We start from the raw sequence: 25,915 nt of genomic DNA, 5'->3' as shown, positions 1-25,915 counted from the left end.
AACTTTTTGATTCATGCAAATATCGTTTTGTTGTCCAAAGTGTCGATATAATATCGTAACAGGATGAAACCTAATTAATACATCACATTACAACAGGAACCCTAGAGGATGTTTACCGTCATCAGCCACCAAACAGGAACTAATTACAGCTGGATCATCACCTGAGAATTTAACAGTGTGGCGGCATGACAGATGCAATCGTTCAACCTGTTCGACCTGACCTTTGTTATTGTAAACCTCCGTCTGAAGATGAAGAAGAATCTGCAGTATGTTCTTTAACCTTCAAACTACTCTCTTCAGGCAGGCAATCATCTTATTTGTAACTTTAACTTGGTTGCATCCTTCTTACGAGTAAAGATGAGGGCTGACTGACGGAGCAGGAATAAACATCGTCACAGAAATACATGTAGACCACATTTCATGATATCTGCTTTGTTTACCTTTATTCTTTTGATTTTGGGGCCTTTAACAACCAAATTAATCCGCCGTCTTTTAAAGATGCAAGAATATGTTGGTTACAGTAAGCTTGTGGTAGCTGCACAGCCAATAATGTAGAGGGTGAACACATTAAAACAAATGCAAAATATGTATTCTATTTTGTATCCATCCGCTCTTTTCCCTAATGCCATGTTAAGTACCTTGAACGCCTCACGGATGCTAAATGGTTTCAGATATAGAAATGTAGCCTACTGTAAGGTCACTGTAATGTAGTTTATTACATCATAGCTCTGTGTGAGTGTCCTCAGACATGTAAGAGGCAGTCAGTCAGGGATGCAGCCGCACATGCAGCAGCCTGGTGGAGAGTTAAAGAAAGCTGTGCAGCCGACAGCACCTTCTAGAAATTAGCAGTGGCCCAGCCAATTAAAGAGCGATGTGAGCTGGAGGAAAAGCGGAGGCGTCAGTGCGTTTATTCACACTTAGAACATCTCTGTGTCCTCAGATTTATCTTCTGATCGACTGTGTGCAGCCGCTGCACAACCACCAGGGACCCTGAATCATGCAAAGCCTGCGGGAAGGTGGTGGTGGTGCTAGTTGTGAAGGAGAGTGTGTTTGTGCATTCAAAATTTAATCCTATAAGCCTCACCGTAAATCATCGCCAGACCGGTTTCGTGGAGGAAGCGGACCCGTCTGTGCTTGAAGAGCCATATGGTGAGGATCGTTAAGGTCAGCAGCAGAATGAATGTCAGCAAATTAACGCTGTCCTGACGGTGACTTTCCTCCGCCTCCTTCTCGGTGGCAAGTTCTTCCATACCGTCGTCCTCCGCCTTCAGCCCCGACACTGCGCTCAGGAGGATCCACACAGGCGTCATGGAGTGCAGCGCGGCGCAGGCTCCGCTCCGCTGCGGCCGACGGAGAGCGTCCATGGTGCAGGATGCTGCTGACGGACAGCTCACCGCCTCTGTGCCATGTCACTGCTGGAGGGGACGCACAGCTGAGCCGAGCGGGGAAGCGATCCTGTGTTCAGACCGGCGAGTTCAACCTTTTAAAGGAACACTGCGCGGCGAGGAGAGAGGAGGAAGCTGCTCTGAAGAGAGACTGCGCTGCCCTTGTGGAGGAGACCAGATCACACTTTAGACACCTTCTAACGAGCTACTGAGTCATTGTCCCGGGTTTGTGATGAATCTGCAGTTCGGAGCTCGGTCTTCTTCAAAACAGGAAGCTCACACGCGCTGTCTTTGGACGTTAATGTCAGCCTTTAGGAAGAGAAGTGAAAGCAAATATCCGCTGTGGGTGATGTGGCCTTGGTAGTGCTAGTGGGGGGGTGAGAGGGGGGATGATACCAGGGGCAAAGCTGAAAGGGGGGGGCAAGCGGAAACCAGAGTAGTAGTAAAGCGGAACCTTTCCTTTGCTTTAAAGCTGCACTAATCACTAATCAATATTTTTACAATGACAATGCACCAAATAAACTTGTAAAACGTGAACATTTTAAAAACAATTATCATCTGACTCTGCCTTTCCTCTCAGTTAAATTGAGGGTTTTTTAAAGCTTCTTTTTGCTCCTTGTTTTGGTTTTAATGGCTGAGACGTAACTGTTTTGTTTGTTTCCAGCGGAACCTGCCATGTTCAGGGGAAAAGGGGCTTTGGTAAACTCAATGTCTATGAACAGATTAATTGGAGATACAGGGACAAGATTTCTGGTGTCGGAAGCGTTCTGGTTTCCATTCTGGTTCCATGTAGTATTGTCCACTCTTAAAAAAGAGGCGAAACAGCAGAGTAATGAAATCGTGGAACCCATGACCAACTTTGGACTAGTTTACCATTTTATCATCTCAATAAAGAGAAATCTGTGTTTAAGTGCAGATGAGAATACGGTCGTGGACGTTGTATCCTCTTTAACTCCATTATCACTCAGCTAAAATAACTAACAATCACACAGAGAGGAAGTTTTAGCCCAGATTTCGTTTGCAGAGGCTATATCTTTGATGAACAATAGCTGATGTGTTCCACTTAAACTCATCGTACCAACAGCAGTATTATTATTTTACCAAATAATCCCATTGAGATACAAAATCTCTTTTACAAGGACGTCCTGGCCAAGACATCAGCATAAAAAGTTTCACATGAACAAAGAACAGATGAAAAACAAGAAAAACAGACATACAAAGTTAGCAGCTAGCTTGGGGAGATAGTGACCCATTTAGCAGTGAAAGACCCAAATATTTCCATCAGAAATTTCCCATCCTGCACACCTGTGTGGGGCCCACCTGGGATACCCACCTGGAGCCCAGACAATGTTATCCTCAGTTTTCATAAAGGCCTCACATGGGTTAGCCGAGATGGGTAGATAAACAGCCATATAGGCTCTGTAATGAACGTACGCACTTGGGACCTACGTAGTACTCATGTTATTTGTCATGGCATACTTATTTATTGCCCATGTATATCCCTTTGTGTTGCCTATATGGGCCCCAACACCAACCCAGTTAAAAGCCCCACTTTGACACGTTGGCATGGTGGTGGTGACAAAAAAACAGAACTAGAAATGTGCGTATGGGCCATATCCTCTTTAAGGCCATTATGTTTCTGTGACGTTCAAAGCTCCCAGGTGGCCAAATAATCAGTTATTGCAGGTTTATCGTGACATGTATTGGAGTCAGATGGTGCATTTCCTTAATTATAGATGTATAATCAATGGCTGAGTGTTACACAATGGAAACTTGAGGTGACAGGATAGAAGCACAAAAGTTTTGGGTGAGGGGTAATGGAGAGGTGGTGGAACTGCCCCAGGCCCAATAACAGGTTAATCGAGCTGTGTCTTGTGCCATCATGTGCTGTAACAGCCGAGGTGTTGCTGGTTTCACAATGAATTGTTCCTGTCACATTCTGCACAGCATATATTTCCCCACTGAGATCCACAGCAGACATTGCCTGTTAAACCCTGTGACAAAGAACACATTGAGGCCTTTTTAACACAGGGTTTGCACCAGACTGACATAGCCTGCTGTGATTAGAAGTTCAGGTGCCTTGAAGCAAATTATCTCTACCTTATCAGTGAGTAAACCTCTCATGCTGCCTGCAAGCTATTTTCCTTTCTCTTTCCCACCAACTCTTATCACTGTCTGAATTTAATACTCCTTTACTAGAGCCTTTACCACACACTGCCTACTATATAAGTTAGTCAGCATTAGTATTTTATGTCACAACAGTTCAACAGTCACCTGTGGTCAAAAGGTTACACAAAATGAAAAGAGGATGTACGGAAAGACTGGGCTTCAGAGCATCTCACACAGAGGCGTGATGGGGATTATCTATTATTAGAGTGGCCCAGTAGCTTAAGTTACAAGCTTACCTGATGTCTGGTTGGACATGGTTACATGTGGTTTGTTGTTTGTTGTGCATGAATGTGTCCTTTTTATTTATAGATTCCACTTCCTACGGTAGCACATATATAACCCTGGCTGGTCTGTAAAAAACACACTTGAATTATCTTGCATGATTTAATATTTTTCTTCCAACCTATTCCATCACATTATATATTGTTTTTTATAATATATATTTGAGAGGAACTGATAAATTAGTATAAGCAGCTTTTTGTGGCGAGGACAACACCCAGGGAGGTGTGTCCAATGTGTAGATGACGGTGCATTCATGGTGATCCTGTAAATTAAAAGCTTATTGATTTTTACCTCGGCATTGCTCCTTAATTACCATTAATGTAATTACTGAGGTTAATCTAAATATTGAGTGTTTTACTTAATGGTGTACGATATGCAACTGTATAAGTTCATAAAAAAATAAAAAGAAGAAAGCAATTTTGAATTTGCTTTTCCATTACCTTTCATTTTAATTATTTCTATGTAAAGCCATTGTAATTCACAGTAGAAGCTTTTATGTGTTTATGCGCTGGGCAATATCATTAAATAGAATAAAACATGGAAATAATATCTTGCACTTGTGTTTTTATGTACAATTACTTGAATTCAATTTTTGTAAAATAAAATCTGGATCGGAATATGTCATTTCTTTTTGTCCCTAAACTAGTCACGACTCGGTAAGTCTTTTCGGCTCTGTGATTGGCTGTTCTAATGACTAGCGCGCCACTGATTGGTTGCGAAATGAAACTGTGAAACAGGAAGCTAGAAAAAAAAATCTTGTCAACTTAAGAGCACGTAAGCTTCTGCCTCATATTTTCTCGTGTTCTCCAAGCTAACGTTGCGGTTAGAAAACTGTTCTTATCTGGGAACGAGTGAAATAGCAAAATGGGGTGCTTCTTCTCGAAAAAATCCAAAAGGAAGTCGTCCGAAAAAGAGGATCGTACGCCGACAACGACGACTGTCGAAACTACGACGACAAGCAACGCGGTTCCCCTTGGCAACAACACCGACGAGGCACCGAAGCAGTACAGCTGGGATAAGAGGGAGAAGGTAACCCATGGGACCTGGGAAACATAAAGAAAAAATAAATAAATAAAACTCAAACCTGAGTCATAAACTCAAATATAGGCCTTCATTTGTTTTAACTAAACGTCGATTTCAGGTAGCTATTTAGCTAATGTACAATCTACAAGGGGCGAGGTTATCCTCCTTTAATTTATAGATTTAAATGTAGCAAGCAGATTTGTTACAAAACATTTGTGTCCACGAGTTTTACTGACCTTATTCAACTAGTATCATTACCTTATATAAAGTATATACCTGATGTCCTGAGTGCTGCATCTGCAAAGGCAAACCAACTATGTTTACTTGCTGAGATTCATTATACAGCAGCAGTTTATTGTTGCACTAACACGCCATAAATTCAGCTCTACTCTTGAACTGTTACCTAACCTGGTGATGCATGCAATGCTCATTATAAGTTAATAACACTCTTGAGTTTTAGGTTAAAGCCTCGTCCTCTCTTTGCCTCACCCTCCATGCATCCTGCGTTATCTCATTATCGGATTACTGTGTAGTTCACTGTTCCACAGCTGACCACTCTTTACATGACCATGTTGTGAGAAATTAAGGCGTTAACCAAGCGGTATTTAACTTCCGTTTTGACTCGAGGGACGTTGCATGTGGTGAACTTAACGGTAGACTTTACACTGCAGCATCCGGTGGAGGTGTCAGACAATAGTCTGATTCACCAGCAAGTAAAAGGTTATCAAAGAAGAAGAAGTTATGGTTTCTGCAAACACATTAGTATTGTTATTTCAGGTTGAGATAAATCAGATACTGCTATGGTCTAACAAAGATGATGTGTTGTTAACTATTTTAAGTGCATATTTTCCAATTTGAAAGAACCTTCCTCCAAGTGAAGACTTGTTTTAGGTGAATATGAATGTGTGATATGCACATTTCTGTATATGTAGTGGGTCTGACTCTGCACTGTTCTATACAATGTACAGACACAATCCACCAGATTGTCCTTGAGCCATTTATTCTCCAACCAGCAGCAACAATAACTGCAGTTGTGATGAAAAAAAACATTCACTATGTTTCTCTCCCATGGAAAATCCCAGAGACAAAGAAAGTAATGCCCAGTAGCATTACAAAAAATAAATCAAATGCAAATTGTATTTTAAAATGAAATTAATAGACTGTGTTTTTGTTAAGAAAGAAGCAAAGTACCTGTTACTGTGAATAATGAAAATATTCACAGAGTTTCCCCTGGCAGAGAGCTCTAAGTGCCTGCGTAACTTCTTTAGTAATGTCACAAAATTGTACCTTTTTAAAACAGTCTCAAATGAAAACAGTAGCTTTTAAACCTAGTAGTAATACACTTTCACAAGTGTTTTTTCATTTTACACAAGCTTAAGGTAGCTAAACTTCACATTGAAAGCTGCAGGAATGCACACATTCCCATGGAAAATCCCCAAGAAAAAAAGAGGAAGGAAAACTAACTGGTGCAGCAAATTCAGGATGTTAAAAGTTTGCCACTCACTATATTAAAGTGAGTATTTTGTGAGCAGTTTTTAATCTGTCTTCTTTAACGGAATACCTAACAAAAAGGAAGTAACAAAAGACTGTAATGACAGTAATGTGGTTCACCTTTAATTATGTTGTTTGAACACTCATGTGGTCATGTTTGTCTTTGCTCAGGTTGATCCCAAAGACTACATGTTGACGGGGCTCAAAGACGTCACTGTGGGTCGTCTGCCTGGCAAACTGAACGGGCAACAGTTTGTCATCCAGGAGTGTGAGAACTGCAACATCTACGTGTTCGATCACTCAGCGACCATCACCATCGACGACTGTGTCAACTGCCGCATCGTTCTCGGACCCATCAAGGGCAGCGTGTTTTTCAGAGACTGTAAGGACATCAAGTGCGTGGTGGCCTGTCAGCAGTTCCGCACACGGGACTGTAAAAAGATGGACGTGTTCTTGTGCTGTGCCACTCAGCCCATCATCGAGTCATCAACGGGGATGAAGTTCGGCTGCTTTCAGTACTTCTACCCCGAGCTGGCGTACCACTTCAAGGACGCCGGGCTCAGCATATTCAACAACAACTGGAGCAACATCCACGACTTCACGCCGGTGTCTGGAGAGAACAACTGGAGCTTGTTGCCAGAGGCTTCAGCAGTTCTGGATTTTGTCCCAACCCCGGACTCCGAGTCTGAGTTCAAGTCTGTCCGAATCTCTGCTGACGCTTCACGCAGCATTGTGCCTCTGACAAAGGGAGGGAGGCGGAAGGACAGTGAAGAGTCCTGCCTCTTTGTCTTCTTCTCTGGAGAGTACAGCACGGCGAACGCCCGCAAACTCATTGATGAGGTAAGAAGAATGAAAAGGTTGGGGGGTTTCGCTTAGTTTAACATCATTACAAAGTGCTAAATAAAGGAGTCTTTTATTAATGGATGGAAAAATGGTGATTGACTTATTTTCTGATAATTCATTTAGAATGTCTGGTTTCAGTCAGCCAAGCTTTAGTTGTGCTTTAACAGGTTGCAGGATTAATTAAAGGAAGCTAAAAGGCGGTGTTAGCTATCACCGAGGTCACCGTTTTATAAACAGAACAGAAGTAAAACAAAGCATCTTAAATGATGTAAAACTACCTGTATATTAATATCATAAATCCTTTATATGCTTAATATCCTCTGAGTATTGTAAATATCATGATATCTTTAAGCTTTCATTTGTTTAGCTGGCTTTGAACTATTTGAAATGTTAAATCCACCGTGCTAAGCCGACTGCGTTGCTGCTCAAACATTCCAGTTATGTTTGTGTTGATGCCAAAATATGCATTACTCCATCACTAAAGAATGAGGCCAGATACACATGTGGGACAGGAGAGAAGCCCTGTTGTAAGATGCATCTTTACAGCTCATCCTGTCTGTGTTTATGAATGGAAAATTCCTTTTGACTCAATTAGTAATTAACTTTTATATGTCTCGTTTCCTCAGACGACAGCTAAAGGTTTAGTGCTGATCCAGACGAAGGAAGTGTCGATGCGGCCTGAAGATGTGAAGAGAGTGTTTCAGAACAACGCAGAGGAGCTGGTGGAGTGGATCACCAAAGGTAAACTCTTTTTTTTATGAGTGTGATCTTTGAGGTTTTGTTTTTGTGGCCTTAAAATATCTTCTGATCTTATCTGAACACGTTGTTTCATAAGCGTTCCACTATGTAGAGCAAACTGCTTTGCATTGACAAGAGTATCAAGATGTGTTGAACATACGACAGCAGAGCAGAGTGAAAGAAGCACTTAAGGTCTTAAAATGTCAAAACTGAAAAAAGGGTCAGTTTGTTATCTTCTAATATTAATTAAGAATACTTAAAATAATGAGTGTTTTTGTATTCTGTTGCATTAAAACTCATTCTGCCGTTTCAAAAGGATATGTTCTTTAACCCAGTTGTTTGAAGGCTGCTTTCCTCTCTCAGGCCACAGTTTCCTGTTCCTTTCTGCCCTTACCTAAAGCTCAAATAATGTGATGATTAACTTGCTCACATGATTTTTACTATGACACATTAGCTGACTGCTGATTTTCCAGCACTGATCTTCTACAATTCAGCAGCAACAGTCATCACCAAAGTGTGTGTTAAAGTTACAGGATTCTGCAGTCAGGACAGACAGACTGATTAGAAGAAGACATAGCCTCTGTGACGTCACCCAGTGGTTTGTTGACTACTGTAATTAAGCCCGATGTTTGGCTGGATCGAAATCTCTGGACTTAACCAGACGTGCAGACTCGTGGACATTGTTGGAACTTTACCAGGAAGTCTGCAACCTTTGAGGGCTGTCTCAAGAAAGACTTTCACTGATTTAATTACCCACAACTCTTTGCAATACGGATGTGACGTTGCAGCTTGTTTAACTGCAAACAAAAAAGAACTCTTTCTGAAAATGTTTTTTTAAACATTACATAGATGTTGGCTAGAAATGATATTCAACAATATCATGATACAGAAACCTGCAGCAGTAGAGATATAGGCGATCAAAGTGCATTACTTTGTTGTAGTTTTAAGGCCCGTCTATCGGAGGCTTATATAGCATCTCTGCAGACCTGATGTGAAGGCTGTACATGTCACACTACGTACAACTGCATTCTGAGGGTGGACAGTCAGATTCAGCCTCAGTCACTTGCCTGTCACCATCCTGGTTTTCTGGATCCAGAAGTGACCATAATTGCCGTTTACCATATTCATAGAGTAGCCAGTTTCCTCTGACGTCATGTTCAGGGAAGGAAACTTAAATGCTGTTAAAATGTTTAATGTTGTGTTTTAGGTTGCAAGTTGTATAAATGTAGGAAACATGACAAATCATAAACATTTCAACGATTCCAGATTGATAAGTAACTGAAAAGAAAATCCGGAGGTAGGTCAGGCCGTATTTAAAGTAAGAATATCATGTTTGATGACCTTAGCTAAAAGAGCTAACGCTAGCATTCAGCCACTAATTGGCTAATATATCCGTTTGCTAGGAATTAGCTGAATGCTAACATTACCTTCTGAAAGTGTTATACGACACACTAGGAAAGGCAAAACAGACCTTTACCTTTAGCTACAAAGACAACAGCTAATGTTAGCATTACACCACCCACTTGCTAGTAGTACCGTTAGTAACCTTTAGCATTTAGCCTTAAATTTAACCTTTAGCACATTTACCATTTGTACCTTTCCTTTTGTGTTCTACAACACTATAAAAAGGTAATGTTATGGGGCGCCTGTTAGCTCAGTTGGTAGAGCAGGTGCCCCGTGTACAGATGCCACAGTCCTGGATGCACTGATCGCAGCTTCGAATTCCCCACTCGCTCCTCCCCACATTTCCTGTCCCTCTTCAGCTGTTCAATCAAAAAGGGAAAAGCCAAAATTTAAATCTTAGGTAATGTTAGTATTAAGCCTATTCATAGCTAATCCTAGTATGAGTCAGTATGTGGGTGAATGTTAAAATTAGCTTGTGTTCTAGTAGCTAACAGGTTATCAAATATGTTGTTTTAACTTGGCCCAATGTCCCTCACGCTTCTTATTATCTGTTGTCCTTTCAGATGTGTTTCTTAATGAAACAGTGAATGTGGAAATGATAATAATTTGTCCGATTCCCTACATTCATACAACTTAAAAGACACACTACAATAATCAGGAATTTCCCACCCTGAGCGTGATGTCAATCCAGGGTCATTTCAAGGTAGCCACGCCTCAAAGCATACCCTGCTTTTATCGTCCATTTTACCATAAATTGGACCATAACTGTATTGAAGGAGGCTTAAAACTACAGATTGAAAACATAAACTCATTAGAAAATGTTTACTGAGATAATAAATCAGGAGAAAAGCGTCAGTTTCTTATAGACTTCTTCACGATAAGACTTCTCTTTGCAACCAGTGGGGTCGCCCCCTGCTGGCTATTAGAAAGACTGCAGCTTTAAGGCACTTCTACAAAAACACGGAGGCTACGTCTGCTACGTTTACAGTGATGGAAGGAGACGTTCATTAGCTGCAGTGTAACTATGTCTTTGGAGGAGTTTGGACTGTTTAATGGAGGATTTAATCTTTCATGTGTTTCTCCTGAAGGTCCTGTCATCGCCCTCGAGCTGAACGGTGATGGAGTTGTGGAGGCCTGCAAGAACATCGCTAATGAAGTCTTCAGTGGGACCAAGGTAACTGTCCTATCGTTGTGTCTTGTCTTATTTTCACAGATGTTTTCTCCTTCTGTAGAAAAACACCAGCAGAAACTCCTGTCTTCAGTATTTTATGTCCTTTTTGTTTTACAGGTTTTTGTCTCTGATAATAAAAATACGTCCTCTCGAGACGTGGACAACTTCTTCAACTTCGCCGACATGCAGATGGGCTTGTGAAACTGCTAGTCAGACTTTTAATTCGATTTTCTAACCCCCCCAGCCTTCCAGCTGGGGTTTGATACGACTAGTTTTTGCCTGTTTTTGTCCTCAGACTTAATATAAATGAATAATAATTAAGGACTGCGTTTGATAAAGCCAATTCAACCATGAATCTGCAGACTTAACTCCCCCTCCTATCATCCAGAAACATTTGCTGTAAACCACTGAACAACCATTAGTCGCTACAAGTGCTGTGAATATTTATACTTCTATGAATGTATTCTGTTGCTTTTATTGATCGTGAATGTAGCTTTTTGCTGTAATATTAATTTAAAGCTTTGCCGTCGTTGCAGTAAAAAAAAAGCACAAGAATGCCTGAGGGAAAATATTTTATATATATATATATAAATCCTATTTTTATTTCTTCCAAGGATTTATTTGTGTATGTGGATTAGAAAGTGTTTAAACATTTGTATATTTGAGACATGCTGTGTAGACCATAACTACATCATTATTGACATCTGTTAGGCCAAAGTTTTATTGCTGTTCTTTCAGATTACCTGAATACTTTGCTGTGTTTATGATGTAGGCAACTTATGTGACCATTTTTTTTATTTTGTAACATTTGTTTTTTACTCTACTGAATGTTTTTGTATAGACATAAATTCATATTCTTTAATATCATTTTTAGTAAAAGTTTCAGTACATATGACTTTGTTTTGTCGTTCTAATCTTCTAAAGATGAGATGTTAGATTGAAAGCAGGTTTTACACACACAAACGAGAGCCAAAGTAGGTAACAGCAGTCCATAATCACAATACAGCAAACAATCTGTTCTCCTGAGTTAGAGCACTTTTTCTATTTGCCAACATCAGAAAAAAAACAAGGTGAAGAAGCGTTAGGAAACACTTCGATTGCCCTTTATGACCTGATCTATCACGTTTGTATAGTCCTTCTAAAGTTCAGATTAAGCCGTTCGAACAAGCTATAAATGTAAATGTAAAAAAACTCCTGTCTGTATTTTGTTTCAAATGGGTAGTGAATCATTTTCCTTGGTTGTATTATAGAGGCATTTTGCTTTAGCTGAAGGGATACGTTTCATTTGTGCTAAAAGGACGTTCATTTTAGTGTTTTTTCCAGAAGCAGACGAACTCACTGGTTCTGTTTTCTGAGTAAAGTTTGCAGCTTTCACTTCTGCTATTTGACTTCCACCTACGTAAACCACATTTTCCATCATTTGTCACTTTCGATTGACTCCGCCCAGTGTGTGGGTTGAATTGACCTATAACTTAATTGATTTCTGATCCCCCCTGTGTTTACGATAATAGAACAAGTGGTAAAGAGTAAAAAAAATTACGTTTCGACCTTTGATTGTTGTTGTAATATTCACTACGCTCACAAAAAAAAAATCATGAACACAAGAGAGAAAAACACTTTGAAGTTGGATCACCAGATTTATTTTTTCACTTGCCCATCAGGACTTCTGTATTTAAAAGTGGTAAAAACAACATGCAACACATCGCAGATTAAATAACATAAATTAAGCCTGACATATTCCAAATGTTTGTACAGTTGCCTTTTGGGATGAAAAATATTATGGTCTTCCTGTGATGTACTTTTGTATTTGTAAACCTTTTGTACTCGATCATACAGGTTTTAAGAGTGATTGGTCTGTTTGAATGCACATTTTGCCTGTAATATGTTGTTTCTACAATTAAATAGTTCATAAAACAGCAGTCACATTAAAAAATACAATACGTGAAAGCCCACTAATGACTGACTGGTTATAATTTAGAGCAGCAGCTAACGATTATTACTACTGTCTGTAAATTTGTCGATTATTTTCTTTATAAATCACTCAGTGTTTTGTCTAAAAAATGTCAAATCTTAATATCAGTCTGTTTTCCTAAAAGCCAAACATGGCGTCTTCAAATGTCTTGTTTTGTGTACAACCTAAAGATATTTAATTCACTGTTACGGAGGACTGTTTTCAGTATTCATATTGTACTGTGGTTTCATGATTTTTAAAGCTGTATATTTTTATAACACTGGACATATGAAAGCCCAAAAAGGGAGTTCAAATTAGAAGCTACAAACTATTTCTTACATTAGTATTTGCTCTATATTGGAACAATAATGCTTCCATATGTGTCTATATCAAATTAAATTAAAAATCTGATTTAAAAAAACACATAAAATCTTCACATTTAAGAAGCTGGTATCACAGAATTTTAATTTTAAAAAAGTACTGATTGATCAAGTATCAAAATATTCGTCGATTTACTCAAAGATGAAAAACCGAATCGATTCATCGTTGTAAGTGTATCATATGTAACACAACGGTCTTATAATGAGGTCTGTTTGTGGTGTGTGTAACGCCGGTGAACATATCGAGCGTACCCAGGCAGGCTGGAGGGAAATCGGCGGGGTTTAGGACCCGGCTGGACGCGCGGTACAATAGAGCTGTTGTGCCGTGGTGGTGGTGGACAGATTGCTGCCCTGGAGATTCCCACTGTGGTGGGATACAAAAGCCCCAAATTTACCCCATAGATGGAACCAAAGTCCGGGTTTTTAAAGCTGTCTGTTGGAGGTGTTTCCTGGACTGATACGTGGCGAGAATAACGCGGATAGCAGCGCGTGGACTGGAGGTAAGGCGGGAGGAATGTGAACAATATGCTCGTGTGTTCAGTGGAGCTCAGTGTGCCAGGATTTGCCCTGGATGGTTTATCCAGGCCACGGGGCCTGCTCCGGTCCTGCTTTTACAGGAGTATTCCGGCTTATTTGTTACATTAATGTTCGCGAGCGTAGGTCTGATTCTTCACTGGTCCAACATTTAATAATAAACCTGCCTGAGCTGCATGAATGTTCACCTTAATGGCTGTAGGAAGTGACATCTTTGTATGATGGTGGCGCCCATGTTTGATTTCTCCACAGCCTGCAGTGCAGCCCGCTACAGGCCTCTCTCTCTCTCTCTCACTCTGTGTGTGTGTGTGTGTGTGTTTGGCGCCAATGGGACTCTTTGGGCAGGGCAGGCACTTCACTTTTAACGGTTTTATTTTTTTTAAAAGCGCCCGGTCTATTTATAGTCCAGCCTGGTCACAGTTGGGCCATTAAAGGCAACACAATAAAAGAGCAATGAAATGTAAATAAAGGAGACAACCTCAATCTGATCATTGTTTCCTGTTACTGCTCTGTTTCTTATCATAGTGATGTCATATCCGTGCAGATACACAACCCCTATATACTGCATATTTAATGTATATATGGTGAGATAACATGGGGTCAATAATGTGGCTTTTATACACTCGCCAATAATAATGATAATAATAATCACTCTTAAATGACAGGGACGTATTGATTTCTCTACATCTTTATTATTGAGGTTGTAGTTTGAAGTGGTCTTGAATAGGGCTGTTCTAGACCAATATATCGAGTCAATACCTTTCAGAAACGCTGACCAATAAATATATATATTTTTCTGTATATTAAAAAGAAAAAGTTTATCATTTAACCGTCTGGAAATACAATTGTCAGAGTATACATTAAATGTTTTTGTTAGTTAATATTGATTCTATTAAATGGGCCTATTACCTCAATAATAAACATTACGTAGTCAAAGTAGAATTCATGACGGAGCATTCGTATTGGATATTCTATAATACCTTATGAAGTGACAGGTGAGTCAGGTTGATGTCTGTATTTCCTTCAGTGGAAATTTGCTGGAGAATCCGAGAACACTAACATTAGCATCAATATTCATAAAGCTTGGCTACAATCTGTGGTCGGTGTAATTACAATGTGTAAATAAATAAATCATCTTGCAGCAAGAACATGAATAGAAGAAAGTTACAAACATACTGCACTTTTAATTCAAGAACAATTATGGCACAGAATCTTATGTTAAAGTAAAATTCACAGACAGACGCCTTCAGATGCAGATGAGGAGATGATGAGATTCAGAATGTGTCGTCTTTTCTCCTTATTATGAAGGTAAACATCAAACGTCAAAATTAGTCAAAAAATGACAGGAGGGTGTGTTTGTCTGTTATCATTTGTAATTTATGTTGCTGGTTTGCTTTTTCTAAATAACGTGGTCATGTTAGTTTGTTATGTTATATTAACATGTCACTCAAAGAAAGATTACGTCACCTTTTTGTAGAGTCCAAGTTGCTGTTTTCAGATTGCTTGTTGTGTGTAACCAGCTGTCCAAAATCCAAAACATTCATTTGAGATCATACAAAACAAAGAAACGTACCAAATCCAAGCTTTTAACGAGCATTTGTCTGAAATGTTGGCTTCTAAATTAATACATCTTCTAATGCTTCTTTATTGTTTAGAAACAAAAGTTCAGCTTTTCTTATTCGAACAGAAAACACTGATTTTAAACACACTGAATCTGTCACTCACGTTTTATTTATCTGGATTTAGTTATCATTTAGATTCTTGCAGACCGTCTGAGTTTTATCTCACTCCAGTCAGAATAGTAGCTTTATACTGAAACAGTCCAAACTTTTCACATTATTTATAATTAATTCTTTGTTTATGTATTGCTCTCGAGTAACTGAGCTGCGTTCAGAGGTGGAAACACTCGTGTCATTAGCAGATGACGGTGCAGCTGCAGCGGCTCTGCTGTGGAGGTGAACACACACTGTACTGTGTTTGTGTGATTTTATTTAAATATAGCTCCTATTTCTGCTCTACAAACATCTTAGAGTGACTGATTAAAGTCAAGCTGTGACATTATACTTCAGGGATTCACTGAGAAGTCACTTTGAACAGAGTGAATTATATCTATAGTCTTTTTTTTGGCAGTTTGCGTTCATATATTTTGCTCATATGACGGTACTGAGGGAATTTACTTCGTGCTTCACGCCTCTAACCGCTCCTGTCCTCATGGGGAATGTGAGGCATGTCCTGTCCGGTGAAGCGCTGCACTGTATGTGGAGCTGGTCTGGGTTTGAGTCCGTCATCAGAAACCTTTTAACGAGTCGTCGCGGTGGTTCAGTGGGTCGTGGGCACACACTGTGAACCTGTACGGACTGCCTGCAATGTTTTCCTTCACTCAAGACTGTCGGAGTTAAAAAACAAGTGCTAAAGAATGAAGTTAGCAGCGTTATATTTTTCTGTTGCTGATTCTGTCTGATAAAGATTGTTTTAATGAAGGAGTTCAGTCGGCTGCAGATGTTACATTTTGTTTTCAGATCAATCTATAATATTTAGTAACGACCCACCGACTCAGAGTCACAGTACGTCTTCTTAACATTTTCTTCCATAGATGCACATCATCATTACTGCAGAATAAAAGCTTGATGATTAAATGTCAGCATCGCCAAAAACAAACATTACTGCTGATATTATTGGCTGTTAACTGTGGAGTCATAGGAGTGCTATAAAAAAGAATAAATCTGTAAACAAAAACATGGAAATATAAAGATGAATATACTGTGTCATTATATACTCACTGTCATTGCTCACTACCACACAAGTCACTAAAATAAAACAGATTTGTGATTTTATTGCAGAAAGAGAAATGGATGAGAAGAGTCCGCTCTCTTTTCTGGTTTTGTTTAACATGAAGCCAAATGATTATTAGCTTAGCAAGAAGTAGACATGGCCGCTTTTAAAAACTACAATGGTTCTTATGTAGATTAAACCAACATAACAGTTAATTCATAAGGAATTATTTCAGGAACATAATACAGTGCTTTATAAGATGTACACGTTCACTGGGCAATATAAGAAAACTACTGAAACTTAAGTTGAACAAAATGCCACATTTATTTGTGTGTAACATTTTCTTTCAAATAAAACTGTAATATTCGTCAAGCTTTTTTAGGGGATCGCTGAGCATTAAGGCAGAATTATGCTGCTGTATTATTTTCAGGCCATAATCGTCAGATACTGATAACGTGTTGATAATATCGTGCATCTAGTTCAGTCAGACAACTCACTTTAGTGATACTTGATGTTTATTGCAGCAGCAGAACACAGCTTGTGTTTGCCGTCGCGGCTCCGACCTCATCGCTCCTCACAGATTTATTTTACATGCAGAAATTTGAGGAGTGATGAGATGATATCTTAAATCTAGCTGGAGCCTGCAGGTGGATGCTGGTGGGTGGTGGTGGGGCTGAAAGTACGAGCGCAGTACTGGTGCAGAGCAGAGAGAGAGAGAGAGAGCGGAAATCTTGGAGTTTAAATAGACGCCACGCTGGGAGGAAGTGTTTGTCAGGTGTAGAGAAAGACATGTCGAGTTGCCTGCCTGACGTAGCTCACAGGCGTAGCTCCATTTTATGAACAAAAATATCAGCAACTTTAATATCAGAAAAAAATCAAATCTTTGTATCCTGACCTTTTTAAATCTTTTCTTTAACACCATCAATGTTTTTTTTTTTGCTTGACTTTTATTTCTTTTTTACAGGCACAACATTAAGCGCTTCAGAGTTTATCAGAGGAATCCACTAGCATGCTTTTCAACTTGAAATTTATGGTGAGTGGCTGCTTTTTGTCTCAATAGTAAAATGTGATGTTTTATTAGCATGTTTTTAACGTCTGCGCTCTCTCCTTCCTCAGGATGTAACAGGATGAAACGTCTCAGGTCCTCAAGCAGCAGCGACAGTTCTGACAATGAGAGTGAGTCGTCTATCTGAAGGACCCCGTGTTTCTGTTTTATTTTCTCTTCTGCCTTTTATTCACAAAATTTCTCTTTGTTTAGGCCCCTCCACTTCCTTCTGCTCCTCCAACAAGTATGGCGGCAAACATGGAACCCCCTCCTCCAGCCAGAAGAAACCGGCTGAAGTGAGTCACCATCCTTTGCTCGGGCTGCAACTAGCTTTAATTCTTGCTCTTCCAGTGCTGTTAAACGTGTGACTGACTCTGTGCCACCGCCTCTCCCGCAGGTGTTCAGAAAAGACTTGATCAGTGCCATGAAGCTGCCTGACTCCCACCATGTGTCTCCAGAGGACTACTACCTGCTGGCTGACACCTGGAAGATGGAGTGGGAGAAAGGGGTCCAGGTGCTGGCAAGTCCTGACACAATACCCAAACCGTCAGTCAGGTAACGCAAACCCTGATTTCACTGAGATCTCACTGTGGACAAAGCAGCGCAATAAACAAATGTGCAAAAAATACTCTACTAAAGTTTGTTTAGGTCACAGAAAACATGTTTTTTGACAAATTCATCCTCCCATGTATGTCAGACAAAAACACGCTGTTGTGTCTGGGTTGAAAACATTATCTGGAGGCTCTGCGAGCACGGTTAACTTCGCCGCCTTTTCCAGGAAATGTTTCTGGATTAACTTTGCTGCTACTTCTACATGAGGCTGACCAGCACCCAGTTTGGTGACTTGTTAGCTAGGTCAGGCTCAGCCGGCCTCGGTGCCAGGTTCTAACAAATGGGTGCCAACTAGCTGCGTTCTGTAGCAAGTTGCAAGTCACACATCAGCTTAGATATGGCTCACTTCAGCGCTGTGAAAATAAACAATTTTGCTGAAATGTATTTGCATAAACTGGTAGAAAGGATGCAGATTTTAAAAAGTAAAGGTTCATGCTCTGTCTGGTCCACAACTTCGAAATGCTTGTTTTTTGAATGAAGTTCTGATGCAGCATCAGGAGATTCTTAAAGCTAAAAGGCTTTAACAACTCACTGTGACAGTTTTGTTCCTTGCTTTTCTCATCCCATGATTTGCATCTTTGCACTGACTTTATATGTAATCTTACCATGCAGAAAAATACTCTGCTCTCTATCTGAAAATACTTTGAACAAAGAGCTTTGCGGTGCTGACTGATTGTCATTGTGTCTTCGTTCTTCAGAGTTTTCGCAGAGAAGGCCAAGGAGGTTCTTTACAGTCACCAAAGGAAGTACATCCAGTGCTCGGGCCAGGAGACGACAGAGCCAGGTTACGTCAACATCAAGGAGCTGGCAGAGGCCATGTGTCGCTACGATCTGGACGAGGTGGACCTCTACTGGCTGCACACGCTCAACATGGAGCGCAAGCGTATGGGTGAGGAACAGGATCATAGATAAACACTGTGGTTGACACTGACTCTTTTTTCATCAGACAACAAACCTCTGTCCCCCTGAGCTGGAAATAAGAGCAGTAAGATTTGGGCTGATGATCTTCCGACAGTCTGCCGGGGTTTCTCTGACCTCTTTTGGGTTTTGTTTTCGTTTGTCTCTCAGGGGAGGAGCAGATAGACGAGCTGACGATGGAGCGCACCATGGAGGCCCTGGAGAGCCAGTGCCATGACAACATGAACCACGCCATCGAGACGGTGGAGGGCCTGGGGATCGAGTACGACGAGGACGTTATCTGTGATGTGTGCCGCTCCCCCGACAGTGAAGAGGGGAACGATATGGTGTTCTGTGACAAGTGCAACATCTGTGTGCACCAGGTAAACGTGAACACAGCTCTTGCAAAGTCATCCTGTTTTTAGAGGGAGACGTGGCCGAGAAGGTGACGTAATAATCTTTCAATAAATACAAAATACAGAACACACTGTTGCCCTTAATATATAGGCTTTTGTAATCAGCTGTCTGTATCGGAAGTTTGTTGGATGTTTTGAAGGGTGTTTTTAACACTTTTTTAGGAAGGATTCGTGAGCGTGAAGTTTTGATCTCAGCATTTATAGTTACATATTTGCCTATTTCTTCTTTCTCTCTAATGAGTATTATCTCTCCAAACAGGCGTGTTACGGCATCGTCAAAGTGCCTGTTGGAAACTGGCTGTGCAGAACGTGTGTCCTCGGCATCGACCCGCAGTGCCTCCTGTGTCCTCAGAAGGGCGGTGCCATGAAGGCAACGCGAGCGGGGACCAAGTGGGCACATGTGAGCTGTGCGCTGTGGATACCAGAGGTGAGGAAACAAACACTTACATCCTCTTCTACGCTCTTCATGTCTTTATATTGTTCAACAGGGAGTGTTGGAACCCCTCTCATCTATTGTACGTTTCCCTCCTGTAGGTGAGCATCGCTTGTCCGGAGAGGATGGAGCCCATCACCAAAGTGTCCCACATCCCCCCCAGCCGCTGGTCTCTCATCTGCAGTCTGTGTAAACTGAAGACAGGTGCATGCATCCAGGTGAGAGTGGATACCTGTCCTCACTGCATGCATTTGAACTGACTAGTATTCATCTTATGATAACCAGCTATATAACTAAATATTCATCATCTGGATACGTGAAATATCTCTCTTCAAAGTGAAAGTCGCTTTAACAGAAGATTCCAGTTTTATATTTATGTTTGCAGTGAAACAGATGAGGTGAAGCGCAGGGGGAGACTCTGAATAAAACACTAAAAGGTTAGTTAAGTGTTCAAGGAAAGTCCAGGGAGAGTTTCAGCGTTTCAGAAGTAATAAAAGGAGAAACCCAGTTTAAAATAAAGAATCGTGCTGTTATAGCCGAAGGAAGGCTGGCCCCACAATGTCTGGTTTTTAGCAGCAAAATGTTGGTAGTGGTAGGGGAAGATAGTCAGTCAGGTTTGCAACTAACAATGCAAGTAACAAGTTATTTTCACAGTAACTGGCTTATAGTCCATATAAACATATATAAACATAATAACCCCCTTCCTCCTGCCTCACAGTGCTCTGTGAAGAACTGCACCACTCCTTTCCATGTGACCTGTGCCTTCGAACACAGCCTGGAGATGAAGACCATCCTGGACGAAGGTGATGAAGTAAAGTTCAAGTCTTACTGCCTGAAGCACAGTAAATCAAAGACTGGGGAGTCTGGCCTGAGCCCAGCTCGCGCTAAACCCCCCGTCGAGGCGGAGAAGGTGGGCCAGCGGGCGCAGAGGCTGCAGGAGCTGGAGGAGGAGTTCTACACTCTGATCCAGCCGGAGGAGCTGGCCCGGGTCCTCGGGCTCTCCGAGCGCCTGCTGGACTTCATCTATCAGTACTGGAAGCTGAAGAGGAAAGCTAACTTCAACAGAGCTCTGCTGCCCCCTAGAGCGGAGGAGGAGAACATGGTGCTGCAGCCGCATGAGGACAGCATCCACACACGCATGCGGATGTTCATGCACCTGCGTCAGGATCTGGAGAGGGTGGGTGCTTTTGTTTTTTTACAGAGAGCTGATTCATCTGGAGTGCTGAGTCTTGCTATTTGTGAAAACTGCCAGAACTGTACATAATGTTTTTTTAAACCAATCTTTAACTATACTTAATATATAACCATAACAGCAGTTAGAAGACATGTGGAAGTAAAGAGTAAAAATGGTGCTTTAACTGCTGGTCTTTAAAGGAATCCATGATTCATACTAATGTCCACAATCGTGTTCAATCTTCACAGAAGACTCATAAACACATAAAAAGACAATTTCACACATTTAGCTTCAAATAACGCTGAAACAAACAAACTCTCTGTGATTCAGATTTTCTTACAAATAAAGTTAAACGGCACTGACACGTTAAAATAATCAATAGGGATCAACAAGTTGGCGCTTCCACCTGGCGCTGCACCTCATCTGCGTGCAGCACGGTCACATGACCAACAAAACTTTATTATCCAGGACGAACACAACAAAGGACATAATGTACTATCTTTGACTTGACAAAATCACAGTGGAATTACAGGCTTTATGAAATATACAAATCTTACAAATAATCATTAATGAGGAAAAAGCTTTGTAACTCTCGCTGTTGTCATGGCAACATGTCAGGTCGCAGCATTGTCTGCTACAGGTGCAAAGATTCGAGAGAGATCAAGAAGGAAAAAGTTTGAGCAAAACGCTGCGTTAAGGAAAATCAAAATCAGCATGTTTAATGTTCAGATTAAACTGATTTTACTGCAAGACTTACAATAAGCAGTGAGGTCACACTGGTGTGAAAGCTTTTGGCAAACAAAGCTGATGCTGATCTCTCTTCACAGACTAATGTCTGTTATTGGCGCCTGTTATGTTGACTTGAGAGGCGAATCCTGATGCCGTCGACTGACACTGAAGCAGAATCATTTTCTGTCCAATTGAGTTTTACTTTTGTTTTTAATTTGCATCAGTTGAAAGAGATTATTTCACTTTCACATTAATGTATTATTCTCAAAATATTTTTGAATGGAAACACTTTAATATTTCTGTTAGTAAGTGTCAGAAAACTCAACTAACCGACTGTGATTCAGGGTTGTAAAACACTTTAATCTGACCAGGTCCACGAGGGTGAAAGCTTTTACAGGCAAAGTACATGTAAAATATTTATGACGTACAGGAGCACGATCACTGTGGCCTCACAGGCACAGACGAGAGGTGTGCAGTTCTTGTTTTTGACGGACAGTGTTTGATGTTCTTTCATTCTGCAGGTGAGGAATTTGTGTTACATGGTGAGTCGGCGGGAGAAGCTGAAGCTGCTGCAGAGTAAATCTCAGGAGCAGATGTTCAACCTGCACGTGAAGCTCGTGAACCAGGAGATTTCTGCAGGTGAGACATCTGTCCTGTTTCAATTTGTCTCTACAAGCACACACACAAAACACAAAAACACACTTCAAGATGAAAACTATCAATTCCATAAATATTCTTGTTTATTGCTAATATTTAGGGCCTCAAAACTGTTACGACATACAAAGCTCAGTAGAGACATCCCCTAGTTTACTCACACTTTGTCAGTCAAACTGCATCTAGATATTTTAAGTTTGGCCGAATAAGGAACATGTTTGTCTTTCTTTGTCATCAGGTCTTCAGTCTTCCTTTCCAGTGGAGAGTGTGCTGTTTCGTCCTCCTCCCAGGATAACTCTAAAGCTGAAAATGCCCAAATCCTCCAGTCTTGGAAATGGAAACCCCAGCTCCAAGTCTGGCAACGGGCCGCTCTGCCCGGACAATAGTGGGAATGTTACTGAGCAAGCAGGTGAAGGGCTGGGGCAGGGGAAGCCTCAGCTGCACGGAGGAGGACGAAGAGACGAGCGCTCAAACGGTCGCCTGTCTTCCTCGAGCGGCTCAGCGGCTCCTGTTAAACCCAGCGGTAAACCTTTAGCCCTTCATGCCGCACTCCACGGCCACTCGTCAAACAGCAACGGCAAACTGGACCAAGAGCGGATGTGTGCGGCTAAATCTAACGGCCTCTTAGAGAAGTTTGTGGCTCAGAAGGACAGCTCCTGTCAGACACCCAGAGAACAGGACGCTTCAAATCAGGTGTTGGACAAGAGCAGCTTTAGGAAGTCTGCCATGGAGCACTTTGGCAGATCCTTCAAAGAGGCGACAATTAACCTGGTACGGACCACAGAGGACCTGCGGGCCTCTGACAAACTGTCCCGAAAGGGCTCTGCCAAGGAGAGAATATGGGCCAAACCCGTGTCTGAACACAAAGTAAAGGGCACGAAATCGTACCAGGACAGTGACGGGTACTGCCCCGACCTGGAGCTCAGTGACTCAGAGCCGGAGGGACACAGAGCCAAAGGGAGGCACAGGCGGCCGGTCGGGCTGCCTCAGCCGGACCCCCCGAGGAAAGGAGTCAGCCGTGGGAAACAGTCACTGAGCTCCAGACACTCCATGCAGAGGTGACAGCTGTTTGTTTACGCCGCTCACTGCTGCCAGTCTCTCCAAAGTGCCAGGCAGTGTCTCCATCAGGGACCAGACCGAGACCAGAGCTGTACACAGAAAGAAGATGTGGTGAAGAAGGGTCGCTGTGTTCGTGTTGGTTTGAGAGGATCAGATGTGTCTGTCAGGCTATGAGATTATCGTGCTTGCCTTTCATTGTGGCCTGCGTTACATTTTGTACTCATCTTTGAATGAAACACTCCTGTTGGCTCACACACAGGTTCAATCTGCCTTTGACTAAAACTGCTGTACAGAAGATGTGGGATGTAAATAATGTTTACCTGAAACACACTGCAGACATTTAAGTGAAACCGACATGCCAAATGTGAATTTCATGTAGTGCATTCTAGCATCAAGTGTTTAATGCACGTTGTCTGTGAACTATTTTCCCACAGGTGATAAACTGACAGTTATCAGGTATTGGAGTCACCGTTTGTGTCTAGAAAACATGGACTGTATACAAGAAGTGGACGTAGCTAACCTGACGTCTGGTTGTGGCCTTCCAGCTTCAAGTTTGGAATTTTGGCGGCCATGTTGGTTTCTTTGGAGCAAGAAGTGACCATATTTGGACGTAAGGGTGGAGCTGAAAGGGGAGTAACATTGAGTTAGCATATGCTAAGGTATCAGCTAATACTAGGGTTAGCTTTGTTACCAAGGCGCATCTGTAATTAAGGGTTAATCTGATGTTAAATGGGATGCTAGTTTTGGCTAGCAAACGACAGGCTTTAAACAATTAGCTCGTACCACGCCAAAGCATTTCCTGCTTTATGTTCTATTTTACCATAAATGGGATTATAATTAACAAAATGAACATGATGCTTTACTGAGGAAGACTTTGAACTTGCAATTGAGGCCATAAATACATTAGAAACATGTTTACAGAGGTAATAAATCGAGAGAGAAGTAGACTTATTTCCTGGTTGAAAAACATAAAATCACTCTTCTTTGCCCCCTGCTGGCCATCAGAAAGAATGCAGGTTTAAGGCACTTACAAATGGTTTCTCTTCTGAATCCAAAAGGCTGCGTCCACTTCTTGTTTCCAGTCCGTGGTAGGAGGCAGTTTGACACTATTGGTACCTTCAATTTTGCAGGTTGCAGAGCGTCATAATGCTGGTTAGAGAAAGGGATCATGAAGAGCACTCAAAGTCTTGTTCCAAAGTGGAAAGAGATGTGTGTAAGAAAGTATAATTACATTCCCTGGTGTGTGCTGTAGTTTCGTAGTTGAACCTTGAAGCATAAAAGCAAAGACTGAGTACAAAAGTGTAATTTTTCACCTTCATTAGCGGCCTCAGATCATCACATGACCAGCTGTCATTTCTCAATCTGAAAATCACCTTTAAAACTTGGTCTTTTCTGTTTCTGTGTTTTTGTTTTTTGTAATAAATGACCCGACATGAGTCATAAACTACGAACACATTTTTACTACTTAAAGCTTTATTGTTTTTAAAAAGGACCAAATTTCTAAAGCGTATCAGTGTTTGATGGTTTCACTACACAAACTATAAAATGAGTAAAATCAGGATTTAAATAAATACGTCTGATAGAAGAATAAATAAGATCACATCAAGCATGTTAGTGTCTGAAGAATAACCTTTTACTCGTGAAGCTGTAATAATTCCAAAAATATGGAACATTTGTTGTTTATGGTTGAATCCTCTGTTAACTGGTCATTATCATGAAGAAAGTGTTGCCTGTGCAGCACCAGCCCTGCTGGGCAGCATACATGAAGACTGTCGAAATGCATTTTCTGCCTTTTAGTTATTTTCTGGACGTCTGCGAGTCTCCGACACTTTGTGACTGAAGTAGATTGTAAGTCATTGCAAAAACAGGTGCAAACACTAACTCATTCAGAGACACTTTTTTTTTTTAATCGAACTTAAATCGAACATTGCATCAGCATTTTCATGTTTTGTTATGTTTCTACTGTGGAAAAACATTTTTAAATAAAGTTTTTAAATTAATTATCGTGTCCTTTGTGTAGATTAGATCCTGCAGTATGAAGGTTATTTTTTTAACTGAGCAGCCTTGCAAATAAATGAAAACAGTTTTATGTTCATGAAAGGTAATAGAAAGGGAAGATAATAAATGACTGGTTCAATATTAATACAACAGTGACACGTTTAGCCGTTCATTGTTTTTAGTCATAAGGAAAGCTAGATGGCAGCATCATCACACTGTCAGAGTAAGTTTCTCTTCTAAAGAGAGCAGGCTGTATCTATCAGTGTACACTGACCCTTCATACAGCAGGATAACACAGTTATCAATAAAACAATACTGAATGATGGCTGTATGCAGATTACGTGTCAGCGAGCCACAGAATATAAAACATAAAGATCTTGTAACTAGCTAAACTAAATGAAAGAGGTTCATAATTGTGTTTGTGGTTTTATTCTAAATGCTCAATTTTCTGTGGAATTCAAATATGAGACATTAGAGTTTCATGTCATGTTTTAGGAAATTTTATGAGAAGGAAAAATACATGTTTATATATAAACACATACTCAAAGCAAAAAGGTGAATTTTAAACATAAATGATGCAGCACATTAATTGAATAGAAGTCAAATATTGATAAAGACATATTCAGTATAATGTGAATATTAAACCTGACAAATTGCAGTGGAATGAATGAAAACAGTCTCTATTATATTATAATAATACTCCTACTCCTAGTATTACTACTACTAATGATAATTATTATTATAATTATGATAAT

The 25,915-nt window shown here is 40.8% G+C and overlaps 3 protein-coding genes across 3 annotated transcripts in view; 2 read left to right on the top strand and 1 right to left on the bottom strand.

Annotated features, from left to right (window-relative positions):
- Positions 1–1,698, bottom strand: part of slc9a7 (solute carrier family 9 member 7) — a 39,860-nt gene extending 38,162 nt beyond the window's left edge. Inside the window, 1 exon segment of the mRNA XM_069679551.1 lies at positions 1,085–1,698. Coding sequence (XP_069535652.1) covers positions 1,085–1,364 — 280 coding nt within the window. The 5' untranslated portion in view covers positions 1,365–1,698.
- A 2,902-nt stretch (positions 1,699–4,600) lies between these two features.
- On the top strand, positions 4,601–12,462 carry rp2 (RP2 activator of ARL3 GTPase). The gene is made up of 5 exons (XM_069679997.1): positions 4,601–4,865; positions 6,522–7,190; positions 7,820–7,934; positions 10,424–10,509; positions 10,624–12,462. Exons 1-5 carry the CDS (start codon positions 4,701–4,703, stop codon positions 10,705–10,707), a joined length of 1,119 nt encoding a protein of 372 aa, XP_069536098.1. The 5' UTR covers positions 4,601–4,700; the 3' UTR covers positions 10,708–12,462.
- Positions 12,463–13,194: 732 nt separating this feature from the next.
- Positions 13,195–25,124, top strand: jade3 (jade family PHD finger 3). Its single transcript, XM_069679666.1, has 12 exons — positions 13,195–13,337; positions 17,108–17,176; positions 17,260–17,319; positions 17,402–17,484; positions 17,586–17,743; positions 18,499–18,689; positions 18,869–19,080; positions 19,373–19,540; positions 19,648–19,764; positions 20,265–20,723; positions 21,971–22,088; positions 22,342–25,124. Exons 3-12 carry the CDS (start codon positions 17,271–17,273, stop codon positions 23,163–23,165), a joined length of 2,379 nt encoding a protein of 792 aa, XP_069535767.1. The 5' UTR covers positions 13,195–13,337; positions 17,108–17,176; positions 17,260–17,270; the 3' UTR covers positions 23,166–25,124.
- Positions 25,125–25,915: the final 791 nt, after the last annotated feature.

This window comes from Semicossyphus pulcher, unplaced genomic scaffold, assembly GCF_022749685.1.
Source record: "Semicossyphus pulcher isolate SPU_LCO1_2020_fin unplaced genomic scaffold, fSemPul1.0.p SCAF_4, whole genome shotgun sequence".
Taxonomy (NCBI): domain Eukaryota; kingdom Metazoa; phylum Chordata; class Actinopteri; order Labriformes; family Labridae; genus Semicossyphus; species Semicossyphus pulcher.
The sequence above is the reverse complement of the archived record's forward strand: the minus strand, read 5'-3'. Positions and strand labels throughout refer to the sequence as shown.

Bases quoted from the DNA above. Each gene is read 5' to 3' on its own strand.
- rp2 (XM_069679997.1), top strand. From the start codon at position 4,701: ATGGGGTGCTTCTTCTCGAAAAAATCCAAAAGGAAGTCGTCCGAAAAA. The intron at 4,866-6,521 runs GTAACCCATGGG...GTCTTTGCTCAG, and splicing joins GCTGGGATAAGAGGGAGAAG to GTTGATCCCAAAGACTACAT. The intron at 10,510-10,623 runs GTAACTGTCCTA...TTTGTTTTACAG, and splicing joins AAGTCTTCAGTGGGACCAAG to GTTTTTGTCTCTGATAATAA.
- jade3 (XM_069679666.1), top strand. From the start codon at position 17,271: ATGAAACGTCTCAGGTCCTCAAGCAGCAGCGACAGTTCTGACAATGAG. The intron at 19,081-19,372 runs GTAAACGTGAAC...CTCTCCAAACAG, and splicing joins GCAACATCTGTGTGCACCAG to GCGTGTTACGGCATCGTCAA. The intron at 19,541-19,647 runs GTGAGGAAACAA...TCCCTCCTGTAG, and splicing joins GTGCGCTGTGGATACCAGAG to GTGAGCATCGCTTGTCCGGA.